The sequence below is a fragment of the Prionailurus viverrinus genome, chromosome F2 (assembly GCF_022837055.1).
Source record: "Prionailurus viverrinus isolate Anna chromosome F2, UM_Priviv_1.0, whole genome shotgun sequence".
Lineage (NCBI taxonomy): Eukaryota > Metazoa > Chordata > Mammalia > Carnivora > Felidae > Prionailurus > Prionailurus viverrinus.
In genome coordinates, this window is record NC_062578.1 from 1,122,322 (window position 1) to 1,148,695 (window position 26,374).

The following is a 26,374-nucleotide window of genomic DNA, read 5'->3' on the forward strand; positions in this document are numbered from 1 at the left end:
CCACTGCAGCAACTTCAGTTGCTCACAGCTACACTCAAGAGCAAAGTCTGTTAATCCTACACTAAAACAAATCTCACACACAATGGCAGCAGTCAAGTAGACCTTTCTAAAACACCAACTAGCTCATACCTATTCACTAGAGAAAAAAACATGGCTTCCCGTTCCATCTGGAATGAAATGCCAGCTCAGGAGGCCTCGTCCACTGGCCTTACATCCTGTGCCATCTCTCCCCCAGAGAGGGCACTCTGGGGGGCACTTTGTGTGCCACTGAGCTACAGACACGCCAACTCTCTTGAACCCCTCTGACCACTGTGCGCTGGCCAGACTGGAGGCCTGGTTACCTGCTGGCCCCTCTGCCTGGAATGCTCTTTCGAGCTCTTTCCCAGCTGGCTCCTTGCCACAGTTTAGCTTGGCCTTAGGCCCTAGCTTCTGGTGGTCTCCTCAGAAAGAACCAGCAAGCTGGGTACATCTTCCACCCTCTCCACACTCTGATATTCCTATTCACTGTACCCAACCTGTTTGCTTGATTAAACCCTGAAATCTGTAATAGCTTTTTCAGCTGTTTAAGGTCTGTTTCCTCTACTTGACTAAGCTAATGATGGAAGGAACCTGGTAATTCTGATCACTACATCCAACACATCTAATTCATTACTCTTTAGATAGAAGGCACCCAGGAAACACATACTATATGAATGAAAACATCAGTATTAGCATTTAGTGCTTGAAGTCACATGACCATGGCATGACAGAAAAACTATAAATTACAGCCTCAGACCAAGGCTTAAATCACAGTGTTGCCACTTATTGGTTATATACTCTATTGCTGCTGCAACAAACTATCACAGAGTGGCTTTAAAAATACAAATTGGTTACTGTACAGTTCTGGAGATGAGAAATCTGAAACGGGTCTCACTGAGGTAAAATCAGGGTGTCAGCCTCCTTTCTAGAGGCTTCAGGGGTTCAGAATGAGGACATCTTTGGGAGCCATTACTCTGTTATTGCATCAGTTGTGTTACTCTGGGCGAGTAACCTGTCTTAGCTCTAGCTTCCTAATTTAGAAAACAGAATATGACTGTCTATCTTAGAGAGTTATTACCGGAATTTTCCTTGCAACTATTCTAGCATATGGTAAATGAGCAATAAGCACTGTTATTTTTCTTAACCTGCATGTGTTCACTGAATATCAATCAATATACCAATCAAGTACAAAGACAATTCAGCAACATTACCTGCCAGTATCAAGTGGCAAAAACAAACATATAACCTGATAAGTTAAAAATACCTCATAAGGGGCACCTGGGTGGCTTAGGGCATGATCTTGCAGTCCATGGGTTCGAGCCCCGCATCAGGCTCTGTGCTGACAGCTCAGAGCCTGGCACCTGCTTCAGATTCTGTGTCCCCCTCTCTCTCTCTGCCCCGGCCCCACTCATGCCTGTCTCTCTCCATCTCTCAAAGATGAATAAACGTTAAAAAAAAATTAAAAAATACCTCACAGGAAGTGCTATAATAGGAGAATATAGAAAAACATAGAGAAATATTCTATAGAGAATATAGAAGCCAGAGGAAGTGACTCATCTCAGGGGCATCATAAGGGCTTCAAATGGGTGACTTGTGAGCAAGAATCTGATGAATGGGAAGCTGGCAACAGAATATGGGACAGAAAAGTGAGAAAATAAAGGAAGAGAAATATCATAGAGCTACTACAACATCCCTGGTAAGAAGCAAGAAAGGGGTGAGTAAAAATATTACATTAAAACATGAAATTGCTGTTTTTGTAGATCAAAACTCATTAGATACTGAAATATAAAAATATTGGAGACAACCAGAATTTCATGTTCCAACCTAATAAAAGCAACGCACAGGAGATAGAAGAATTTGGTAATTGTTCTTAGCGTTAAAAGTTTCATTTGCTTTTTAAAAAGAAATGAATTTCGGGGCGCCTGGGTGGCGCAGCCGGTTAAGCGTCCGACTTCAGCCAGGTCACGATCTCGCGGTCCGGGAGTTCGAGCCCCGCGTCAGGCTCTGGGCTGATGGCTCAGAGCCTGGAGCCTGTTTCCGATTCTGTGTCTCCCTCTCTCTCTGCCCCTCCCCCGTTCATGCTCTGTCTCTCTCTGTCCCAGAAATAAATAAACGTTGAAGAAAAAAAAAAAAAAACAGAAAATATCAAGTACTGGCAAAGATAAGGAGTAACTGGAACCCTTATGCATTGCTGGTGGGAATACAAAACAGTTGCAGCTGCTGTGGAAAACCGTATGACAAAAAATTAAACATAGAATTACAATATGATCCAGAAATTCCAAAAAAAATGAAAGCAGGGACTCCAACAGATATTGGCATACCCATTTTCCGGCAGCATTAATCACAATAGTCAAAAAGTAGTGGTTTTGGGGTGGAGGTGGGGAAGAGAGGTAGCTATGGCTATGAAAAGGTAGCAGAAAGGCTCCTTATGGTGAGCCTGTTCAGTACCTTGCCCGTGGTGGTGCATACACAAATGTATACATGATAAAACTGCCTAGAATGAAATACACACATGCAAAGGTGTGCACCTAAAACTAGTGAAATGTGAATAAGGTTGGTAGATTTATCAATGTCAATATCCTGGTTGTGTTTATTTGTACTAGTTATAAAAGAGGTCATCACTAGTTATAAAAGTAGAAAGTGGGTAAGGAACAAATGGAACTTCTCTGTATTATTTCTCCAAACTGCATGTTAATCCACAATTGGTTTAAAGATTCCAAAAACGAAACACACAATCCATTTTAGAATTATAGTTTTTGAACTAAGGAAGAAAATCAAGTGAAGTCAATCAATACCTTCCTCCATGGATTTGGTAAAGTTACACATGAGTGAAGACAATCCCTTCAGACACCCTGCCAGAACAGGCAGTTTGGGCTCTCTTAGTGCTGATGTCATCTAGAAGGAGAGTTTTAAAAAAAGATACCATTAAAAGAGAAAAACACAATCAAATCTATGGAATCAGAATAGCATAAAGTTTGTCATACCTGGGTCTTAAGTTCACCCAGAAAAGCCCGGAACAGGTTTTCCGAATTATTTATCATCTCACTAGGATGAACTTCCCCTAATACTCCTAGGAGCTCATATATTTTTTCTAAAACTAAAAAATAAATTTTAGATAAATGAAGACCTAAAATTACATTTACATAAATTAAACAAAAATGTATGAATAACAAAAGGAGAAGACGTTTAGTTCAAAAGTAATTTTATAATAAGACATAAAAAATAGTTTTATGTACTAGAACCTTCCCTGATAATTTTATGCCAAGCTACTATTATAAGTCACATTTGACACGTGTTGTGAGTTTTCTATTTTAAAGACATTATTTCATGGAGTGCCTTGCTGGCTCAGTCAATACATGACTCTTAACCTCAGGGTCTGACTGAGGTGTGACTCTTAACCTCAGGGTCACGAGTTCAAGCCCCATATCGGGTGTGGAATCTGCTTAAGAAATCATTTTGTAAAGATTAAACTTTTATAAGCAGAAGACTTCACATGTTTGTTTGCCTTCATTTGGGTTTGTTTTCAACAAAAAGGATTCACCTGTGAAACATATAAGTGCTTTCGTCGAGAAATCCTAGTTTTTACACTGATTTTTTTAACATCAATTTGTCAAAATACTTAAAAATAACATTTAAATGCACCTCACCTGTATCCTGTATTTTTGTTTTTGATGCAAGTTCTCCATAGAATTTGCTAAATAACTCTCCAATTCCAAATTCATCCATGAGTCTCGAACTTCTTAAAGTCCGAAGTAACTAAAATGATACAAACCAGCATTGTCTAAACAGGAAAATAATGACAAAGCTTCCTGTACTGCACTGTTTCTACACAACAAAGCTCCAAAGTCACGTGCCTCTAGGGGACTTCCTTGGCCTCTCAGGACACCTATGTAGCCTGATTATTTAAGAAGAGGTGGCTGGTAGAAGAACACAAGGATTACCAAGGGGAAGAGGGTGTAGACTTTATTTTACCTTCCCAAGAAACCAATACTATGGTTAGAACCATTCTCTCTGAGGCACTTAAGGGAAGGACTAACAAGACCCAAATTCTCAAACAGAGATGCAAAACAAGAGATGCATCTGAGAGAGAAACAGGTGAGAGTAAGCCCCAAGAAGCACTTAAATACAACGTATACACCCATTTTCAAGGTAAGGTTTAGGAAAGAAGTCAGAACGACAAATGATGCAAATTCCAGCAACTTTTTGTAACATTAAGAGGCAGGGTGATGAGAGTTAACAGAGGAGCAGTAAATTCCTTGCTTACTTGTCCTCTTAATTCCCCTCACAACCCAGTCCTTCCTCTACTTTCCAGAAGAGTCTGAGAGCAAAAGGCCAAGGAATTACCAGGTGACAGTTGGAAAATCTTGTCCATACATCAATGTGACCAAAGCCTAGCCTCCAACATCTCTCACCCAAACACAATTTAAAACTCTAATTTTTTGCTTTTTAAGTTATATGTATAATACAAAACATACATACCTAGAAATAATAAAATTACCTTAATGAGAAGATCCAGGGCTGGGATTCTACATTTAGCAGCTTTATCTTTTGTGTAAACACTGGTACAAGTATTCTAGGTGTTAAAAAGAGACATACCAAAGTCATCAATAAGATTCTATTTCTTAGAAAACCTCCCAAGAGCTAAAACTACACTTCTGAGAGGAGCAATACCAACATGACATACTATAATTTAGCATTCAGTTATTTAAAATATATTAGAGTATATAAACATATAGACTAAAAATTACTGAAGAGGGCACCTGGGTGGCTCAGTCGGTTAAGCGTCCGACTTGAGCTCAGGTCATGATCTCACAGTCTGTGAATTCAAGCCCCGTGTCGGGTTCTGTGCTGATGGCTCAGAGCCTGGAGCCTGCTTCAGATTCTGTGTCTCCCTCTCTCTCTGCCCCTCCCCTGCTCATGCTCTGTCTCTCTCTGTCTCAAAAATAAATAAAAATATTTAAAAAATTTTTTTTAATTACTGAAGGTATTTATGCAGTATGCAATGGTAATGATGTCAACAATCACAAAAACACAAAGTAAATGAACACCTCAGCAAGATCAAAAACAAAAAAAAAGTTACACTTTCTTGCACACCTCCCATTGCACTTGTCATATGTCAAAAAAGCAAGCATGAAAAATTTAAAAAGGTAACTAAAGCAATCCAGAGAAGAATGGTTGGGACTCCATAGGAGGACAGCTCAGTCTCACAAAACCAGCAGGCACTCTGGACAGAGGCCATCTGGCTCCAAGTTTTGGGTGAGTTTCTCAACTTCTAAGTCTCATTTGTAAGCTAGAGTGATTAAAAATACCTACCTCATAGAGTTTTGGTAAAATTAAGTAAGACAAACTGTACATTAAAGAACTTTGTAAACTATGAAGCACACTACAAACGTTGGTTATTCCTATACTGAGGTAATTTTTTTAAAACACAGTGACTCTTAAACAACACAGGCTTGAACTGTGTAGTGTGTAGGTCCATTTATACCCAGATTTTCTTTGATAGAGTATAGTACTGTAAATGTATTTTCCCTTATAATTTTTTCAGTAATATTTTTTCTCTTTATTACTCAATTATAAGAATATAACATACAAAATTTGTGTTAATCAACTATTTATGTTTATCAGTAAAGCTTCCAGTCAACAGTACGCAAGCTAGCGGTAGTTAAGTTTTGGGGGAGTCAAAAGTCAAACACATGGATTTTCAACTGCATGCAGGAGGATGGGGAAGGGGTCAATGCCCGGAAGCCCCCAGGTTCATGGGTCAACTGTGTTAGGATTCTAAACCAGCAAGACTAGAAATCAAAAGAGAATAAAATTAAAACCTATTAAAAAAAAAAAAAAGACTGATGATTATTACTTTATATATTAGACTCAACTATAATTAATAAAATAACTTCTTATAAATTACCCCCAGATTGAATACTTCAAATCTTAGAATATCCAAGAACTAAAGGCAATTCAGGACCAACTAAAAACAACTTACCTTGGCACTTGTTGAAAGTGCAAACAAGTCTGAGAAAGAAAATTAACAACTTAATTTATGATTACTAGCTCCATAGTAAATCACTAGGAAACCTGAGGAAGGCAGGTTGGAAGAAAATCGGAGGCAAAAGGCAAACTTTTCAGACTATGGCCAAAGGGAACACACGAACTACATGAAATATGAATCTTACCCAGAGCGAGAATTCTTTAAAATTGTTTTTTAAAGTGTTTTGAAATCTACCCACAATTCAAAAAACCAAATTTATTATGTATGACTTTTTATAAAAGACATTATTTACCTTATATGCCACAAATCAAAGTAGTTTTTGATTAGGGTCTTAGCTTATCAAATCTAAAAAGAATAACCCGCTTCATTTCTAACACAATCATGCACAATAAGTAAACTCCTCGATGAGAAAGACAAGAATAAAATACAAACTTAAGTTTAACTTACACCATAAATTACAATCAATATTGACATATGTTTTTTCTCCTTACCTTAATATCAAGAGAATAAGGTGTGATCTTCTGGCCAATTTTTTCTAAGAAAACACATAAAAATTTTAGCACTTCTTCTCTACAATCACGAAACTGTAAAAAATATAGTAAATATGGGTAAGAAGAAGAGTCACTCCAACATTTAGGAATACACACGAAAAGGAAAATAAAGATCTTCAACTTACTTCATCAATGTTAAGTGATTTCCGAACAAATACAAGCAAACCGAAATCTTTGGAAAAAACTAAGGAAGTCTGTAATGCTGGACAAAAAAAAACAAGTAAGGTAAGAGAGTTGCCAAAAAGCACTCCATAAACCCACCCTAAATGGGTTGCATATTTCTCAATTCAGCCTTATAAACAATTAAACACTAACTTAAGGATGCTGTATTTAAATAAAGAAAACAGGAAATTCTAGATGATATTCCATTGAGATGACACAGGCAGAATAATGGCTCCAAAGCTACGTGAGCCCTAATCCCAACGTCACACCTGTGAATACGCTAACTTTACATGGCCAAAGGAAATTAAGGTTGCAAATGGAATTAAAGTTGCTCATTGCTGACTTTAAAGAGGGGAAATTATCCTGGATTATCCGTGGGCCCAATATTATCACATGGGCCCTTAACAGTGGAGGAGAGAGAAAGAAGAGTGTTGGAAAGAGGGGGGCAGGAGAGAAGAGAGATTTCAAGCACAGGGGTTCCTGGAGCCATGGTTGCTGGCTTTGAAGATAGAAGCCATGATCCAAGAAATGTGGGTGGTTTCTACAAGCAGGGAACATCAGGAAGGAAAAAGGGACCTTAGCCCTGCAATTGCAAGAACAGAATTGTGCCAACCTGAATGAAAAAGGAAATGAATTCCACATGACCCTGCCTGATGCCTGGGTTTTAATTTGGTGAACCCATGTTAGGCTTCCAACTACAGAATTGTAAGATTAACAAACCTAAACCACTAAGCTTGTAGTATTTGTTACCGCAACAAGAGAAAACTAATACACTCCCCTATAGTCTCTCACGTGAAAGAACACATACTAAATATTCAGAATAAACTTGGAACGGCTTTATCAACAAGTTAACTAAAGGAAGGAAAAAGGAATTCTAACTTAGAAACGCTGAGACTAGAAAACATTTACAGGTTAGTTTTTAAAATTTACTTTCCCGCTGATAATACACCCTTGGCAATAGATAGGTATTAGATAGCATCGCAAGTTTTCAAGCAATGATATATTTTTAAAGTGCTGAAAAGAAGCACTTTTACTACAAAGGAACAAAAAGTTCTCAGAGATTGCTCACAAAGATGCGACTTTTCGGTTACATTTCTGCAATGCTTCTCAAAAGTAGGAACCTTCCTTCTGAGGTTTCAAACCTGAGGGTATGAGAAAGGTACTGGAGGGTTTAGGCGCGTTTAAGGTGAAGGAAAATACTTTCCTTTGGTTCTCTCTGCCCACTTTGCACAGTAAGGATTGCTAAACTTAAGGCATTTTCACCAACTTTACTTTTAAAACATCCTTCCTAACAACAACAAAAAAAAGCCGCATGACAAGTCACTTTTTTTCCACAAAAATTTCCACAGAAATTCCGACAATCCAGAATCAAAAGGCTGGACTTCAAAATACCGCTAGATGCACCCACGGCGGGAGAAACGCTAGGCTGTCGGGCTCCAGCAACCCCAAACGCGCACGCGCGTCTGCCCCCCCTCGGCACGGCCGGGACAGTACCCACCCAGCACTGAGGGGCCGGAGCTCAGCACGCACTCCTGCCCCAGGCCCCGGATCAGCTGGTAACTGGCCATCGCGGCGCTGCTGCGGTCCCCGGCAGACAAGGACTTCTGCAGCTGCAGTAGGGAGCCCTGCACACCTAACCCGGAGTCAGCCATGATGCCCAAACCCGGCACTGCGCGTGCGCAACCTCTGCCGGGATTCCCGAGATGCCACGGGGCTCGGAGGCGGGGCTCACGGGTTCGGGGCTGGGGTTTCCGGGGCAGGGGCGGGGCTCGCGGTGACTGGGCTCTTGCGAGAGACCTTGAATGGAGACTTCTCTGGAAGAAGAGCCAATTAGATGTGAATTAAGATATTAGAAGGCCAACGAATGTGTTACACACAATACACTTAGGACGCTTACATCGAAGCCTAGGGAGAAACAGGAATTCAACAATTTGGCCTCGAAATAAATGGGGCGGAATGTTGGTGACTTGGGGTCAATCAAAGGCAGGAAAAAGAAAAAACAAGCTAGAGGCTTGGGTCAAGATCGACAAAGTTGTCCCTTGATAAAGAGTGAAAAATGCATGTGTAATGTCTTTAAAAATGAAGTGCCTAACGGATAAAGAAAAACATTCTTAGCCAACACTACAGTGTAGAAAAACCCCTCCGTAAACCTGGTCTGGTCGGACACCCCAGTTTTCCCGCGAAAACGTCGTCTCGTAGGGGGTCAGACCACCTAAACGGAGGGGGCGGCACCGAGCGAGGCTTGAGTCTGTTGCCATGAGGCGCCGAGGGAGGCTGCTCAATCCCCCCTGTAGGTGCGCAGTGGCGTCTCCCGGAGGCGGGGCCATACATGGGCGCCTCTGTGATTGGTGGCGCACCGCCGAGGGCGTGGACGACAGTGCCGCTGGCGCGAAATCTAGGCCCAGCCCCCGCGGTTTCGGGACACTAGCCTCCGGGTGCGTCTGGGACCCCTGCGCGCCTCGAAGGTGGCCGCGCTTCCCCAGCAGCAGCTAGAGGGCGGGGGCGGTGCGGCGCGGTGTCCAGCGCGGTTGTCTGTGCGGTGGGGAAGGGGAAAACCGGAGGCGGACGCGGCGTGAACCTCCCTTTTCGTTGCGCAGGTACCCCGAGCACCATGTCGTCGCCGGCGTCCACCCCGAGCCGCCGCGGCAGCCGGCGCGGGCGAATCACTCCCGCGCAGACGCGTAAGTCCCTTCCCGTGGGTCGGGCTCGCCGCATTACCCTGGCTTCTCTTTTGGCCTTTTCCCGCCACCCTGGTCTGTGCGCAGGGCCCCGCGGGTTTCAGTTTCGGAGCGGTGTCTTTAAGTCTTGGCATGGAGTAAGATGGGCGGACTGCGAGCCCTTTGCCCGGTGTTCTGCCAGTTCTAGTGTGCAGGCACTTTTTTTGTGAGGCAGGCAGCGCTGGGCCTTCATTTCCACCCTTGCCAAGCTGTTTTTTATTTGTAAATATGTCCATGCCCATTTGTCTCCTTTTTGTTTGGTTTGTTGCTTGTTCCCAAAAGATTTGATGGAACTCGAGGAAGACCAAACGTGAGAATTAATGGCCATCTTTTCTGTTTTGTATGTCACAAGCTCGAAGTGAGGATGCCAGGTCATCACCGTATCAGAGACGTAGAGGCGAAGATTCTACCTCTACAGGAGAGCTGCAGCCTATGCCGACCTCACCTGGAGCTGACCTGCAGAGCCCTGCCGCTCAGGACACGTTATTTTCCAGCCCTGCTCAGATACATTCTTCAAGTGTGTTTCTGGCGTTCTAAGTTATACTGTGGTTAATATATGATGATGCTTCTGCTGGTCAGATGTGCTGGTTTGTTAACGGGTGGTTAATGTAACTGTATGTTCAGCAAGAGTACAAGATGGTAGGTGTTAGGGCTTCGTGAGCAGAGAAAGAAAGTTTTGGTGCTTTTTTACTAGAAGGTTTAATAGTCCTGGGATCTTCATCACTTCAGGTTGCAAGGAACGTTATTTGCTGTTGTGTTTAGATGACTTAGATCGACCGATAACATGCTCTAGTTTTTGATTTGATAGGCTACCAGAATTTTATTGTAGATTGTCACACTTTGTTTTTGTAGCAATCCCCCTTGACTTTGACGTTAGTTCACCACTGACATATGGCACTCCCAGCTCTCGGGTAGAGGGAACCCCAAGGAGTGCTATTAGAGGCACGCCTGTGAGGCAGAGGCCTGACCTGGGGTCTGCTCGGAAAGGCCTGCAGGTGGATTTGCAGTCCGATGTGGTGAGTACACAGTACGGTTTTCTGATAGAGGTTTTGGGGGACATGGGATGGGTAATTCCCCATTAACATCGTTCTATCGTGTTTTTGTGTATAGCCAGCAACAGAAGATATAGTGGCGAGTGAGCAGTCTCTAGGCCAAAAGCTTGTGATTTGGGGAACAGATGTAAATGTAGCAACATGCAAAGAAAATTTTCAGGTAAGTTGTACTTTAATATGGCTCTGAAAGTGCTGGGAGAAAGAGTTTATGAACTATAAGTAGCCATAACACTTGGCTGTATGAGAATACATATGCCTCCAAATAGTGATGGGCTCATAATTTTTTGCATTTTGAGTAGTTGCTTATTCCTAAATGCATCAGATTTCATGTTTTTCTCTCTACATCAAGAGGTTCCTTCAGCGTTTTATTGACCCTCTGGCTAAAGAAGAAGAAAATATTGGCATAGATATTACAGAACCTCTGTACATGCAGCGACTTGGAGAGGTAATCAAATAGTCTTACAAATTCAAATTATGTATTTTAAAACAGTTAGCAGAACATAACTTGTCTTCTTTTCTAGATTAATGTCATTGGGGAGCCATTTTTAAATGTAAACTGTGAACACATAAAATCATTTGACAAAAATCTATACAGACAGCTCATCTGCTACCCACAGGTAAGAATTTGATTTTGACCTTGATGAACTACAGTAAACATCCAGAATATCTAGAGGATTTTTTAATAGCTGAATTTCATGGTTCTCCAAAATGGGCTTCCAGAGCACAAAAACTTAAGAAAATCATGTTTCTTCTCCTTTAAGATGAGCATTTTTCTCATACTTTTACCTTTCCAAAATAGGGATATGTATTATTGTTAGTGGCATGTCATAGTTTAATTGGCAATATTTAACAGTATATAAAATAATGGTGAATCTTAAAATTGATAGCTCCTTGGGTTGGATGAAATAAATGATCTTAAGTGAAAATATTTTATAAATAAATGCATTACATATTTGTGCCATCTGTAACAGATTATGTTAACTTTTTTTTAAGCTTTAGGTCAGATTTTATTGAAGTATCAGCTATGTTGATTTTTTCTTTTTAACGTTTATTTATTATTGAGAGAGCACAAGCATGAGGGGCGGAAAGGGGGGGGGGGGGGGGGAGACACAGAATCCAAAGCAGGCTCCGAGCCATCAGCACAGAGCCTGATGCAGGGCTCAACTCATAAACCATGAGATCATGACCTGAGCCAAAGTTGAACGCTTAACCAGCTGAGCTGCCCAGGCGCCCCTGAGCTATATTGATTATGATTGTAGGTTTGGGGCAAGCTGACTTGGTTTTATATCTTGATCTTGCTACATAATAGTTGTGTGACTTTGGACAAGTTCTGTAGCCTCTCAGAGGCTGATTTTTCACCTGTAAAATGGAAAACAAATGTTAACAAATTTGCGGTAATTATGATATTTATTCTGGTATCGTTATGGGGAAAAAAATAAGACACAAAAGTTTAAAATCCTTTTGTTACTAATTAAAAGCCTAAGACGAGGCAATACATTGTGAAGATTTCATATGCGTGGTCACACTTAACCCAAATGAGAATATGCAAAGGTGAGATAGCTCAGTCTCAATGTACCCAAGGTTTTGTAAAATGCGTGTTATGATTATATACAGGTGATATTTTTGGATTATGCTGTGTGTTTGTTTTTATATTGCCAATATGAAATGGTCTATTTTTTGTATTTAATTCTAAGATGGAAATATAAACATACCTTTGTTTCTATGTATTTTTTTCTATGTATTATAGGAAGTTATCCCAACCTTTGACATGGCTGTCAATGAGATCTTCTTTGACCGTTACCCTGACTCAATCTTAGAACATCAGATTCAAGTAAGACCATTCAACGCACTGAAGACAAAAAATATGAGAAACCTGAATCCAGAAGGTAATGTTTTTAATAAGAAAATACATAAACAAAATCTTATTTCACTATCAAGGAACTTTAAAAGAGTTGGTGTATGTGATAGTGATGATAATGGATTATAAATTGACTATCTGGCAAATTCATTTACCTTACACACCTTTGAACCCACTGTACCTTTTTTTAACTTAACTGAAATTACATAAAGAATGTTATAACTCTTGACAACTGTCTATCTTAAGAAGAACTTGCCCAAATATAATAATTTCACAGTTACTAAGTAAGCACTTTTTTCAAAATCACTGTAGAAAACAAATGCAAAATATGATCCCTGCCTTGGAGCTTAAGAAAGAACTCTAGTTCGGAAAGTAATAAAAGAAAAATGTAGAACAGGAGATCAGTGCAGGAGATGTCTCAGCTGAGGGAGGGCAGGAGTTCTAGGCCCAGGTGGAAAGAGTTCATGTTGAGAGAGAAATTTGGGTTACAGTAAGGATTTGGAAAGCAAGCATGAAGGAATTCACGATACAGCACAAAGGGGGATGTAGGCAGAAGTGAACCAGAGCTGAGCATGAATAGCAAATGCTGGCTGAAGCAGGGAGTTAATGTTTGTGTGAGGGCTGGAAAGCCTGGGTCCTGAAGAACTTGGAATTCCAATTTAATACAGATTTTTACTCCAAAGTCAATAGGGAGCCATTGATACTTTTTCAGGAGAAAGCAAGAAGGCTTTTGCACTCTTGAGAAGTTTATGGTGGGTCGGTCTGGTGTGCAAGGTATGTTGAAATTCAGTTAGGAGATGTTAACAGTAGCTCCAGTGTGGAACAGCAGGGTCCTAAGCTGGACAGTGGCCATAGGAGTGAAAATACAGGACAAATATAGTATTTGCCATGTGTGAAAATTGAGGTGTATAAAGTATGGAGAATGAGTAAATACTCCTGTAGGTGAACATGCAAAAGACACAAATATCGGTAAAAGAAAATACAACGGCCAATAAGCAAGCAAGTGTTGGAGTTCACTGTTGATTAAAGGAATATATATACATATATGTGTGTATCATGAAATTTGTTCCTGACCTCACTGCTATGATCGGCCATTCAGTGGTGACGCAGAAGGAAGTAGGAGACTGTTTGAGTAAGAGTGCTACAGTTAAGTTTCCAGAGGCAGAGCGCTGGTACATGAAGAATTCGGGGTAAGATAGAAGATTATCACAGTTTTGGAGGAAGAGGAATTGCCAGATACTCAACTAATTTCAAAAGTGTTCTAACTTCTACGTTTATTTATGTAACTAGTTACAGAGGTTACTTGTTAAGGTAAAAGGATTGGTGGGGAGACAAGAAAGGAAGATTTGTAAGTAGGTGGAAGGGAGGACTGGGCCAAGTGCGAAAGACCTCATGAATCATCAGTAAGTGCTGGAAGGCTAAAACAATCTTCACGGCCAGCAGTGGCTGACTCTAGGCCGAGTTCTGTTGACTACAGATAACAGTATAACTCATTTGGAACCACCAGTGGGAATTAGTTGGGTAGAAGTTTTGCCAGGGAAGGCCCAAATTGTAGAGGAACCAGGAACAAGAGTGAAAAATATTCTGTATAAGAGCTTTCTTGTATAAATGGCAGTAAAGATTGCCTAAGTTTTATAGTGCTTATTACTGCAACGTACTGTTCTTATTAAGCTTGATGTATGCAGGCTGTTAATCTTCAACAACTTCATAAGGTAGGTGCCATCCTCACTGCCATGTGTAGATAGGCACAGAGTGGCTAAGGATATCCTCAAGGTCACACAGGTTCTCAGTCCTGATCATCTGGCTCCAGGGCCCATGCTTTTCACATAAAATGACACAGCAGGACTTCTACAGATACAGTGAGTGAGGTGGGGGGCCGTGGCACAAAGGAGGCAAAAGTGTAAACCTTCTAATCCAAGACCGGAAGGTGGAGCAGAACAAGAGGCAGACGAGCTGGGACGTGGTAGAGGCCTGTTGGAGACGGGGCCCTGGGACATAGGGCCAGAGGTCCATCAGAGCAGAGAAGAAGGAAGACAACACAGGAAGGGCATCCCAAGCCAGACCTGAGGGTACCCAGTGAAACATTTGTGCCCTGGCCACAGCACCTGTCTGCGACCCCAGCCATCCCCAGCTACCTCTGCATCTCCCAGTAGCATTCTCCTGGGCTTCACAGCATGCCCAGACCTGCCCCGGCAGGCGTATAGCTCAGGGAAGACCACGTCTGGCTGGGCTGTGGACAGTGGCTGATGGACAAGCTGATCTCTCTCCCCAACCCCTTGCAGACATCGACCAGCTCATCGCCATCAGTGGCATGGTAATCAGGACATCCCAGCTGATTCCAGAGATGCAAGAAGCTTTCTTCCAGTGCCAAGTGTGCGCCCACACAACCCGGGTGGAGATTGACCGTGGTCGCATCGCTGAGCCCTCCGTCTGTGAGCGTTGCCACACCACCCACAGCATGGCACTGATCCATAATCGCTCTGTGTTCTCCGACAAGCAGATGGTGTGTGCTTTCTTGGGGCCCTGGGACACCCCTTTGTCATGTTTGTTCTACATCTCTGGATCCTCAAAAAGCCAAATTTAACACGTCCGTTAGTAAGGCTCTAAAACCTGGCTTCCTAAATGGAATCCAGCTATTTCATTCCTTCTTTGACACTAGATTTTGTTACAGGGTTTTGGGCTGGGTACTTGAAACTTAAGCCTTCAGCTTTGGGATGGCAGTGTTCCAAGATCAGTAAAAACCGAGCTTGTGGCTGCCTCGGTCAGTAGAGCATGTGACTCTTGATCTCAGTGTTGTAAGTTTGAGCCCCACGTTGGGTGTACAGGTTACTTAAAAAATCTTTTTTAAAAGATTGGTAAACATTATTTGGTTTGATTTTGTCATTTTTCGGCTGTGCCAGTAGTACAGAATGAATTGACAGGTTTTCTAAAGTTTTTCTCACAGATTTTATTATAAAGGAAGTTTGGCCTTTTGCCTCTTTAATCCTAGACATTTTAAGGTGAAGTTATTAAGATGACTTACAAATAAGTAGGAAAAGGCAAAATAATTTATTTGCTACGATTATGATGGTGTAAAGGCACACACAGGGTCAAGGACTGTTTTTTTGTTGTTACAATATTTAAACAACTTTTAAAAATTTAAGTAGAGAATGTGTTCAAAATACTACAAAAGGTAATTTCCTGTATGGGGAGTCAGTGAGAAAAATATTAGCAAATGTGAAAAAGTGTTCAACTTTTTACTAACCAAAGAATTGAAAATTAAGATAGAAATGTTTAATGTTGGTGAATATTGGTAAATTTTTATCTAATATAAGCAAATATACCTCAACTCAATGCCAGCGTGGTGCTGAGTTGGAGATAAAAATTTGGCAACCCTGCTCCCTAGGTGCTTTAGTATAGTATTTTTAGAATTCCCAAACTGACTTGAAATAAAACCTTTAATGTCTTAGAGTAGCCTCTAAACTATGTGGCCCCACATCACCACAACACACTTTGTGTACCCACAGATCTCAATGACAGCGTCTCAACCATTTCTTATACAACCATTTCCTTCCTCAGCCAAGCATAAGTTTGCCTCAGGACCTTTGCAGTGAATGTTCTTACCATTCAGAACACGTGGCTTCCTCTCTAACATCCTTACACCTCTGCCTAGAGGTTGCTTGATCTGAGAAAGGCCTTCCCTAGCCTTGCTTCACAAAAAGCATCTCTTCACCCCCACCACCTGTGCTCCTTACTCTGTATTTTCTTCTGTCTGTTGGATTTGTCACTGTCAGATGTTACGTACTCACTTGTGTGTTTGTGTGTTGTCTGTCCTCCACTCTGAGGGAGGGAACTTCATTCACCGCAGTCTCCAGTACCTAGAACCAGGGTCCAGCACATGGCAGATACTCAGCCAATACCTCTTAGATGAGTAAATAGGCAAGTATTTGTGACTAGGAGAGATGCACAGAAGTGTTTAACCATGAATCTGAAAAGTGTACTTCTCCACCTAGGAAATCTATTAGAAGTAATTTCTCAAAACATAACTAGAAATATAGGCAGACATTTAAACCAAGAAATATCGACTACAACCTTGAAATGGCAAAAAAAAAAAAAAATGGTGACAGGTCACCAGACACTTCCTCCAATTAGGGTAATGTGTAAATAAACAACATCCTTCCAAAAATGTGATCGTGTCACATGAAAAGCTTTTAAGAAAATGTTAGCTATCTGGAGATAAAAGCAAAGAATGGTGTTTTAAAAACAAACACGGTAAACATCAAAAGTAGTTATCTGTAAGTAAGACTGGCAGTTTTGTGCAAATTATGCTTGTCATTTGTTGAGATTTTGGTTTCCACTGCTCTTTCAGATCAAACTTCAAGAGTCTCCTGAAGATATGCCTGCAGGGCAGACGCCTCACACTGTCATCCTTTTTGCTCACAATGATCTTGTTGACAAGGTTCAGCCTGGAGACAGAGTGAATGTTACAGGTAAGAACGAAAATTGTATTAAGGAGAGAAGTCTGTCTTGTTTTTTTTTGTTTTTGTTTTTTTGACACTTTTTAGTCCTCTGGCTTGGTCCTGCCTGCAGGAGTCATTCGAGTCTTGAGGAAATGAGTCCTGCTTTAATCACCTTTCTACCTAGCAGGATAGAACCTTTCCAATCATTGTCCTTGCAGTTGCTTGCTTTTGACATCTCTGTGTTCCAGAGCTGTGAGCGTATTTTGACTCGATAGTGTTGGTATCTTGAGAAAACGACTCAGACAAGGCTGGTGTTGCTAAGATTGAAATCATACGAGCAGCTCCAGGAAGCAGCACTCACCAACTCTGGAATTTTAAGTAATTTGCTACTTATTTCCCAAATGCACAGCCAAGGGTTAACACTCACCTGTCATAGAGAAGAATGGGTCAGAGCACTTTGCTTCCACGCACGAGTCACGTGATATTTTTGGAGGGAGTGGACACTGAGACTTGCAGATCACTGTAGCTGAGGTTCTAATTTGTGGCACAGGGCTCCTCCCCTCTTCTGGCCACGAGAGTGCTATGTCACTGCGCCACGCACACATGCCAGTTTTTCTCTGCTTCCGAGCAGCATGAGCACCTGGTTTCTCAAAGGGGGTGTGTTTGGACAGCAAGCACAGTTCTTCATTGAGGGCAGTGAGGGGACTAAGTCCAGGGAGTGGCCGTGGCTCCCGGGGCAGCCTCTTGGTTGTGTTCAGTGAGTTAGGACTTCTCATCCCGTGTCTCCCGGTATGAAGCCCAGCATTGTCCCTGGCAACCTGTTAACAATGTGGACGACTAGTTCTGCCCCTACTGCTTTGAAATCTTTGGTAATGTATTTAGTCTGCTATTTTAATTTCCTCAACCTCCAAGTGGAATTAATGTGATGATACAGGTGAATGTATTGGGGGGGGGGGGGGGGTGCTGTGGAAAGCATCGTATGAATGTAAAGTAAGTATTGTTTGTGCTGTTCTAAGGCAGTGAATCCCTGCAAGCACCAGTAGAGATAACTAGACCACTTTAAATCATCATCCATCCCTAATCTGGCTTGCCTGAAGAAGGGTGTGTAGTCTCAGAATACTGCATTTAAATTGGTTTTTACGTCTTGAAAAAGAATTACGTGACCTGCTAATAAACAGAAGGACCAGCAATCTATGGAGGCTTGTCGTGAAGGCTGTTGGTAGAGGGCACAGATGCTTGCTCCTCAAGCAGCAGGAAAGTGGATTGTCCCGGAGTCCAAGCCTTCTAGCTTGAAAGTCAGGAAACATAAACAGACCTATCAGGTTGGGAAACACTTCTTTTTTTTTTTTTTTTTATACATTTATTTATTTTTGATAGAGACAGAGCACAAGTGAGGGAGGGGCAGAGAGAGGGAGTCACAGAATCCGAAGCAGGTTCCAGGCTCTGAGCTGTCAGCACAGAGCCTGACACGGAGCTCAAACTCACAAACCATGAGATCATGACCTGAGCTGTAGTTGGATGCTTAACCAACTGAGCCACCCAGGCACCCCGGGAAACACTTCTTAAAGAACAAATGAGTTGGTATGTTTGAAGCGCTGATTGTTCATTTATCTCTAATGTTCTTAAATTATATTTAAGAAGCACACTGGGGCATGGCCATTCACCTAGAAACACTTTTATTTTTCCTTTATCATATCTTCACCTTTGACTCCGTAGGCTGTCATGTCTAAGAATTTTTGAGTAATTTGTAAAAGAGCTTTTAGGATTTCCTTTCTTTCCAAATTTTTGGTACAGGATTTTAGGACTTTGTTCTAAATAATAGTACTTTGTCAAATAATTATTAAGCAGATTCAGTACACTAAGCTTAAGAGAAGTGAAAATAACTATTTCAGAATACTATTTACAGAACACAGCCATCAGCCAGCATTGTGTTAAAAGCAAAATAATTTCATTTAATCTCAGGATGATTGTATGCAGTGGTTATACTCAGATAGGTGCTCAAGGTCATAGAGCTAACAGTCACAGATGAACACATTTTTGGGTCTGCTTTTTTCAAAAACCTGTGTTCTTCCCAACTTGCCTTGCCCCCTTCAGTGGGGAGCTTTGTAGCAAAGGCCTGAGCCCTTGATTCTAGGAGGGCCGCGAAGGCAGTGTGCGTGGAGGCTCACTTCCCCTGCCAGCCGTCAGATCTCTGCGGTGCTCCCTGTTGTCCATGCTGGTTTATGAGCCATTGAGGAGAAGATAAAAGCAGGTGTCTTGGTTGTGTCCTCAGGCATCTATCGAGCTGTTCCTATTCGAGTCAACTCACGTGTGAGTAATGTGAAGTCTGTCTACAAAACCCACATTGATGTCATTCACTATCGGAAAACTGATGCAAAACGTCTACACGGCCTTGATGAAGAAGCAGAGCAGAAACTGTTTTCAGAGAAGCGTGTGGAGTTGCTTAAGGAACTTTCCAGAAAACCAGACATTTATGAGAGACTTGCTTCAGCCTTGGCTCCAAGCATTTATGAACACGAAGATATAAAGAAGGTAACAATGGATTTTTAACTTTGATCAGGATTTGTAGTTCTTTGAGATCAAAAGGTATAAACATCCCCCCCTGCCCCCCAGCCCATAAAGGATAAGAGTTGTTGCCTGTTCCACAGAGCAGGTGCTCGCAGTCTGATTTAGTTATTGGTCGACAAGAATCACAGCATCATTGTCCATTTCCTCATGTCTATGTTGAACTTGGATGTTTCTCAGCATAACCAGATGGGGTCAGAATAGGGATTTGCATGGCCACTATTCTGGCACAGTGGTGTGTGCTTCTATACAAATTGGTTAGTGATCATTTAAAGCACTGTTGTGTCGTTTCCACCTTCCTTTAATTTCTTAATTGTAATTTTTGTATTCACAGAGTAAGAAAATCCCACTAACGCTTATACTAGATCTCAGTTACACTGTAGTAAGTGAATGTTTAACATGTTTGTTTAGGGAATCTTGCTTCAGCTCTTTGGTGGAACAAGAAAGGATTTTAGTCACACAGGCAGAGGCAAATTTCGTGCTGAGATCAACATCCTGCTGTGTGGTGACCCTGGTACCAGCAAGTCTCAGCTGCTGCAGTATGTGTACAATCTGGTCCCCAGGGGCCAGTACACGTCTGGGAAAGGCTCCAGTGCAGTTGGCCTTACCGCATACGTGATGAAAGACCCTGAGACGAGGCAGCTTGTCTTGCAGACTGGTGCCCTTGTTCTGAGTGACAATGGTATCTGCTGTATTGATGAGTTTGACAAGATGAATGAAAGTACGAGATCAGTACTACACGAAGTCATGGAACAGCAGACTCTTTCCATTGCAAAGGTGAGGCCCGTTCTGCATGCTTAACGTGGGTACACTTAGAAATCTAGAACTTTGGGAAACTCGTGAATACTTTCCAGTACTTTTCCTGCTAGGTGTCAGCTAAATGCTTTTGAAAAAGTATTTTCCACACGATCATCTTTTGTTTGCTGTACTGGCTCACTAATGTGTGGAATTCGTAGAACTTGAGTTTGTCCAAAATGTCCTGCAAGGGGTTTAGTTTGTGACAAAAATGCAGTTACGGCTTGCATTTATCTAAAACTCTGTTCTTGGCGTGAATCTGAGGATGGGATTGTCCCAGGTGGATCTGCTGACATCACCCTTACAAGGTGCTGTTGCATGGCTGTTGGTGACAGTGGGTACATGGCACAGGGCGTGCCAGCGGAAGATCGCTCACACTGTTCCTGCCAGCGTTAGGGTGAAGCTTCTAACTGCACTGTTTTCTCTGACAGGCTGGGATTATTTGCCAGCTCAATGCACGCACGTCTATCCTGGCAGCAGCAAATCCTATTGAGTCTCAATGGAATCCTAAAAAAACTACCATTGAAAATATCCAGCTGCCTCACACATTATTATCAAGGTATGAGAACATAAAAGAGATGTTCTTACTTTGCTCATTTGTAGAATTTTCAGGGTGAGAGAAAATAATAGGGGTGCCTGGGTGGCTCAGTCGGTGAAGCGTCCAACTGTTGATTTCAGTTCAGGTCATGATCCCAGGGTCATGGGATCGAGCCCTGCATTGGGCTCTACACTGAGCATGGAGCCTGCTTAGGATTCTCTTTCCTGTCCCTCTGCCCCTCTCCCCACCTTTGTGTATACTCTCTCTCTAAATAAATAACAATAATAATAGTAATAGTAATAATAATAATAATAATAGCATTCAGCAGCTACTAGTATCAAATTCTTCATTCTAATGCGGTGTTTTCTAATATGGTTGGTCAGGGTTTTCGTGGCAAGGACTGTGCTTCTCTACTCAGCTGTGAGTGGCATCTTAACATTGAAATTGTTGGGACATTTCACCTTGACGTCACTCAAGATACCTGTCCATCAGTCTCTGCTCATCTCAGTCTTAAAGCCACTATAGAATATTAAGTACAGGGAATGGCTTCACATGACAGATAAGGTTCTGAAAAATTAAATTTGTGAAAGTGGAGTTCTGTGGTCCATGCTTTTTCTCAACCCCATTACTACAAGTATTGATGTATTTCATAAATGGATTTTGAGATTTTAATTCCTCAACTTTTTTTTTTAAGTTTATTTATTTATTTGGGGGAAGGGTACAAGAGGAGAGAAAATCCCAAGCAAGCCCTGTACTGTCAGTGCAGAGCCCGATGTGGGGCTTGAACCCACAAATTGTGAGATTATGACCTCAGCCAAAATCAGGAGTCGGACACTTAACCGACTGAGCCACCCAGGTGCCCCTAGACTTTTTTTTCTAACTTTTTTTTTGTTTTGTTCTGTTGGTTTGTTTTGCATTTTCCTTTAAATCTTCCAGTCTTCCAAATTACCATAACATTTCCCTTGGAGGAATCGTACTTCTTTGACTCGGCTATTTGGTGACAAGCCTTTTCCTGGGCAGAGCTAAGGGCCAGAAGAACAGGCACCTGCTGGGGCCCAAACAGGGAGAAGGGGTTGAACTGAAGGCTCACCGGACCACGGGACAGCAGACCCTTAATTGTCCTTTGGCAACCCTGACTACATGCGCACACGCTCTGCGTGTCTACGTGGCTCAGGAGCAAATTTAAATTTGTGGGTACGTTGGTGTCCCGAGCAGGAAAACAGGTTTTTTTCACAATATTTTCTCAGGTTTGATTTGATCTTCCTCATGCTGGACCCTCAGGACGAAGCATACGACAGGCGTCTGGCTCACCATCTTGTGTCTCTGTACTACCAGAGTGAGGAACAAGTGGAAGAGGAGTTCATGGACATGGCAGTGCTGAAGGACTACATCGCTTACGCCCACGGCGCGGTCGTGCCTCGGCTGAGCCAGGAAGCCAGCCAGGCTCTCATCGAGGTAACACGGGTCCCTGTTCAAACCCTGAAAATGTGTCTGTTGAGCTGGTAGCCGGTTGCATCAATGGAATTGACTGGTCACCCCCTTTAAAACAGTGATTTAGTTAATGACATACTATTTTCTATAACTCATTTTTTCTCCTGTGTTGCAAAATTAACTTTCCTAAACGTAAAAGGGGGGAAAGGATTCATTTGTATATGTTGTAAAACCTTTCTGTAATTAAATATTTGCAAGCACAGTGAATTTAAGATCAGAATACCTGTTTGAAGTACAAAAGATACTGCTTACTAACTTTGTAACTCTGGAGAAGTCATCTAATTTCTCTGAGCTTCCACTTGCTTGTTTCTAAAACATAAAATGAATTGCAAGTATCCGATGTTCACTTTTCAGTGTCCTTTCACATGTATACAATGCATAATGATAGATGAGTTATTTATGATATTAGGAAGGTTCCTCGTGCTTTGATGGGCTGTATATCCTAAACCCCCGAAAAATGCTTCAATGAAAGTTATAAGTGGTGCATAATTTTCCATTTGTATCATATACTTGAGGGTTGCTCAAAAAGAAATAAAATTATGTCATAAAAATGTGAGTTTAATACAACTCACCTTTGTAACATTATCCCAGTAGTCTGCCCGCCTTGCTCATTAAATGAACCCTCAGCAGGGGCGTAAATCAGAGACGGTGCCTTGAGCATCTTTTTCAGACAGGCACCCTGATTAGTCCTCTGCTGTAATTGGGGCCTGCGCTTTACCCCCAGTACACTGTGTCCCCTGAGCGCCAACCCTTAGGCACCCCACTGCCCGCTCCCATTCTTCACAGCTACATCAGATACCACCTTCTTGCTGAGCTAGCTTCAAGGGCCATGGCTAGATCTGACTTTAATTCCCCTCGGTGCTGCACCTGGCAGCTGGTAGTTTATTTAACAGAATATTAACTGTTCAAAGTTCAACCACGAAAGTAAGGTTATTGTTAAAAGGAGTTTTGGGGGTTTTTTTCCTGTCTACACTAGGCTTATGTAGACATGAGAAAGATTGGCAGCAGCCGAGGAATGGTTTCTGCATACCCTCGACAGCTGGAATCATTAATTCGGTTAGCAGAAGCCCATGCTAAAGTACGATTTTCAAACAAAGTTGAAGCAATTGATGTTGAAGAAGCAAAGCGCCTCCATCGGGAAGCTCTAAAGCAGTCTGCCACCGACCCCCGGACGGGCATTGTGGACATCTCCATTCTAACTACAGGTCTGTGTGCACTGAGCGTACACGTAATTAGTATTTCACATTTGAGCTAACAAATCGCTTGAAGCAGCAGGGGTTCTTAACCTTTTTCAGATCAGGTCCTCTTTGAGAATATATTAGAAATTGTGAGAAAAATATACGCTAACTTCCGAGAAAAAAATGCACTAGCACATGTGCATGCACACAGTGTTGTATCTAATTTCACAGGGATTCTGTTCTGTAGGCACCTGTGTTAGCCCATTTTAAAGAAGTAATTTATTTCTTAATGAGCACTGCTTGCCTTTCAGATTATACGGACTGTGTTTTAGTGGAAACTAGCGGCTACTCACTTAGAGAAAATTGGAAACAACAGAGAATTCAGAACTCACAATGTTGAATATATTTTGGCATTCACCCAACTGTCCCCTAACCTTTTTGTGGCAATACTACTAAAATACTTATGGAAATTTGAAATATTTCACTTCCCTGTAGCAGAAATATTGTCATTAATTTCTTTTAAATCAGGAATGAGTGCCACCTCTCGTAAACGGAAAGAAGAATTAGCTGAAGCATTGAAAAGACTTATTTTATCTAAGGGCAAAACACCAGCTCTAAAATATCAGCAACTTTTTGAAGATATCCGTGGACAATCTGACATAGTAAGTGTTTAATTTTTTTCTTAATAGAGTTTTTCTTTTTTTTTCTTTAATACTGCTTTTAGGGTTTTTTTTTTTAACTTTTTTTCTTGAACGTAGATATGATATTTTAAAAAGTAAAATCATCCATAAACCCATCAAGAAATAATCATAAAATTTATGCCTATTCCATCGTTTACTTAACCAGTTGTCAGACATTTAGGATGTTTGCAGTGTTTTGCTATTGTACATAGTGTTAACAGTCTTGCATCTTAATTTAATGATGAAATGCTCAGGTTCCCTGATGTAAGTAGAGTTGAGTTGTCCAGTGAAAAGAACTCCAGGGTCCAAGTCCAGCCCTTTGCCTGCTTTCATCATGCTTCTTCACTTGTGTATCTTCAGTTACATTGGCACCACAGGGGCAGAGTTGAGTAATTTCTACATCATATGGGCAGATGTCAAGCCTGTGTATTGCCATCTGTTCCTCTACGGGAAATAGTTGCCCGTCCTGAGTTAGAACCTAAGGAATGTAGGGGCACCTGGGTGGCTCAGTTGGTTAAGCATCGGACTCTTGGTTTTAGCTCAGGTCATGATCTCATGGTTCGTGGAGCCTGCTTGGGATTCTCTCCCTCTCTCTCTGCCCCTTCCCTGCTCGCTCTCTCAAAAAGTAAAATTTTTTTAAAAATTAAAAAAAAAGAAAGAACCTAAGGAATGTATACAGCCATCAGAAAGGAAAGAGACTAGTATTTCTTCAACATTGAAATCATTGTAGGGGTTCCTGGTGGCTCAATCAGATAAGCGTCCGACATTGATTCAGGTCATGATCTCAGGGCTCAAGAGTTCAAGCCCTGCCTAAAGCTCTATGCTGACAGTTTAGAGCCTGGAGCCCGCTTTGGATTCTGTGTCTCCCTCTCTGCCCCTCCCCACTCAATCTCTCCCTCTCTCGCAAAAATAAACATTTAAGGGGCACCTGGGTGGCTCAGTCGGTTGAGCGTCCGACTTCGGCTCAGGTCATGATCTCATGGCTTGTGAGTTCGAGCCCCACGTCGGGCTCTGTGCTGACAGCTCAGAGCCTGGAGCCTGCTTCGGATTCTATGTCTCCCTCTCTCTCTGCTCCTAAGCCACTCGCATTCTGTCTTTGTCTCCCTCAAAAATAAATAAACATTAAAAATAAATAAATAAATGAATGAATAAATAAAAGACATTAAAAAAAATTGAAATCATTGTATCTCTACAGGTAAGGAGTACTTGACACGTAAAATAATTGTTTTCATCTCTTCCCCAAAGGCGATTACCAAAGATATGTTTGAAGAAGCCCTGCGTGCCTTGGCTGATGACGACTTCTTGACAGTAACTGGCAAAACCGTCCGCTTGCTCTGAAGCTCTCCGGGACAGCGCTGTTTGTGGCTTGTCTGCACTTGGTCGTTGCACTTGCTTGCATATGTGTACAGCATAGGGGCCAGTCAGCTGCCACTGCTGCCGTCAGTGGAAATAGATTCCTTAAAGTCATCTTTTTGGCTCCATAAAAATTTTCTAACCTGGATTCAGTTTTCACAGTGAAGTGTGTGTGTTCGCTTGTTTAACATTATAAGTAAAATTTCTGTGCCAATTGACAAACGTACAGTAAAAGTTATTGTAAGTGCCATTATTATAGCACCAGGATTTTTAATCTGTATTTATATATATCACAGGATGTCAGTGCTGGATTTCCTAAGGGAATCAGGGAATATGCTTGAGGTTTTTGCAATAGGAGATAAAACTTAGCCAGGGCATATCATTCAGTGTAAGGTAATGAAGGACTAGAGCCTTTCTCCCTGTTAAAACTCTCAAGTGTCATTCCTTCCAGAGGCTTGTTCTCATGGCTCCCATAAGACAAAAAAAAAATAAGATGGTTGGAAATGGTTAGGTTCTAGGTTAATTTCTACTTTATCCTAATCTGTAAACTTTTTCCTAAATAAATGATTGAGTAAGTAAGACTGGGTTACCTGGTATAATTTTTCATCAAGAAAAAAAGCTTTAATAAACACTCTATTCATGGAAATTCATGATAGTGCTTTAGAAGTCATAAAAGAAATCCCTATGATATAAGTTCTGTTGTATTTAAAATTTATTTCAATCCTCACAGGCATTCTTAAAAAACCACCATAAGCTGAAGTCTTACATGGAAATAGGATTATAATAAATAATCCATGAAAAACCTAAATTGTTGTATGAGTAGGCCTTCTTTTTATAATGTAGGATCAACACTCATTAATACAGAATGCAAAGAAAATGATAGGTCCAAATGAATGGCTAAATAGCATTAAAATGTTAACCTTGGAATGATATTTAGAGGCTTTTTTTTTTTTTGCAGGGTCTACAAATAATCTTATTGAAACTAAAC

General features: G+C 41.5%; 2 protein-coding genes across 5 annotated transcripts in view; one reads left to right on the plus strand and one right to left on the minus strand.

Moving 5' to 3' along the window:
• The window catches only part of PRKDC (protein kinase, DNA-activated, catalytic subunit), a 203,295-nt gene extending 194,917 nt beyond the window's left edge, over positions 1 to 8,378 (minus strand). For 2 of the 3 annotated variants that reach the window (XM_047842188.1, XM_047842189.1), the window contains exons 1-7: positions 8,219 to 8,378; positions 6,684 to 6,760; positions 6,499 to 6,591; positions 4,517 to 4,591; positions 3,666 to 3,774; positions 3,003 to 3,115; positions 2,814 to 2,913 (exon numbers count right to left, since the gene is read on the minus strand). In XM_047842188.1, coding sequence (XP_047698144.1) covers positions 2,814 to 2,913; positions 3,003 to 3,115; positions 3,666 to 3,774; positions 4,517 to 4,591; positions 6,499 to 6,591; positions 6,684 to 6,760; positions 8,219 to 8,372 — 721 coding nt within the window. In that variant the 5' untranslated portion in view covers positions 8,373 to 8,378. Of the gene's footprint in view, positions 1 to 2,813; positions 2,914 to 3,002; positions 3,116 to 3,665; positions 3,775 to 4,516; positions 4,592 to 6,498; positions 6,592 to 6,683; positions 6,761 to 8,218 lie in introns of those variants that run through there. The other variant, XM_047842190.1, reaches the window with a different exon arrangement.
• Positions 8,379 to 9,088: 710 nt separating this feature from the next.
• On the plus strand, positions 9,089 to 25,965 carry MCM4 (minichromosome maintenance complex component 4). 2 transcript variants are annotated; one of them, XM_047842809.1, is made up of 17 exons: positions 9,089 to 9,155; positions 9,318 to 9,401; positions 9,790 to 9,954; positions 10,290 to 10,453; positions 10,548 to 10,649; positions 10,839 to 10,934; positions 11,011 to 11,106; positions 12,237 to 12,375; positions 14,630 to 14,850; positions 16,696 to 16,816; positions 19,059 to 19,318; positions 19,763 to 20,128; positions 20,578 to 20,705; positions 21,932 to 22,139; positions 23,152 to 23,380; positions 23,882 to 24,015; positions 25,279 to 25,965. In XM_047842809.1, exons 2-17 carry the CDS (start codon positions 9,332 to 9,334, stop codon positions 25,369 to 25,371), a joined length of 2,592 nt encoding a protein of 863 aa, XP_047698765.1. In that variant the 5' UTR covers positions 9,089 to 9,155; positions 9,318 to 9,331; the 3' UTR covers positions 25,372 to 25,965. The 2 variants fall into 2 exon arrangements, with proteins under 2 accessions (XP_047698765.1, XP_047698766.1); XM_047842810.1 differs by having other exon boundaries at positions 9,147 to 9,185.
• Positions 25,966 to 26,374: the final 409 nt, after the last annotated feature.

Bases quoted from the DNA above. Each gene is read 5' to 3' on its own strand.
- MCM4 (XM_047842809.1), top strand. From the start codon at position 9,332: ATGTCGTCGCCGGCGTCCACCCCGAGCCGCCGCGGCAGCCGGCGCGGG. The intron at 20,129-20,577 runs GTGAGGCCCGTT...TTTCTCTGACAG, and splicing joins AGACTCTTTCCATTGCAAAG to GCTGGGATTATTTGCCAGCT. The intron at 24,016-25,278 runs GTAAGTGTTTAA...TCTTCCCCAAAG, and splicing joins TCCGTGGACAATCTGACATA to GCGATTACCAAAGATATGTT.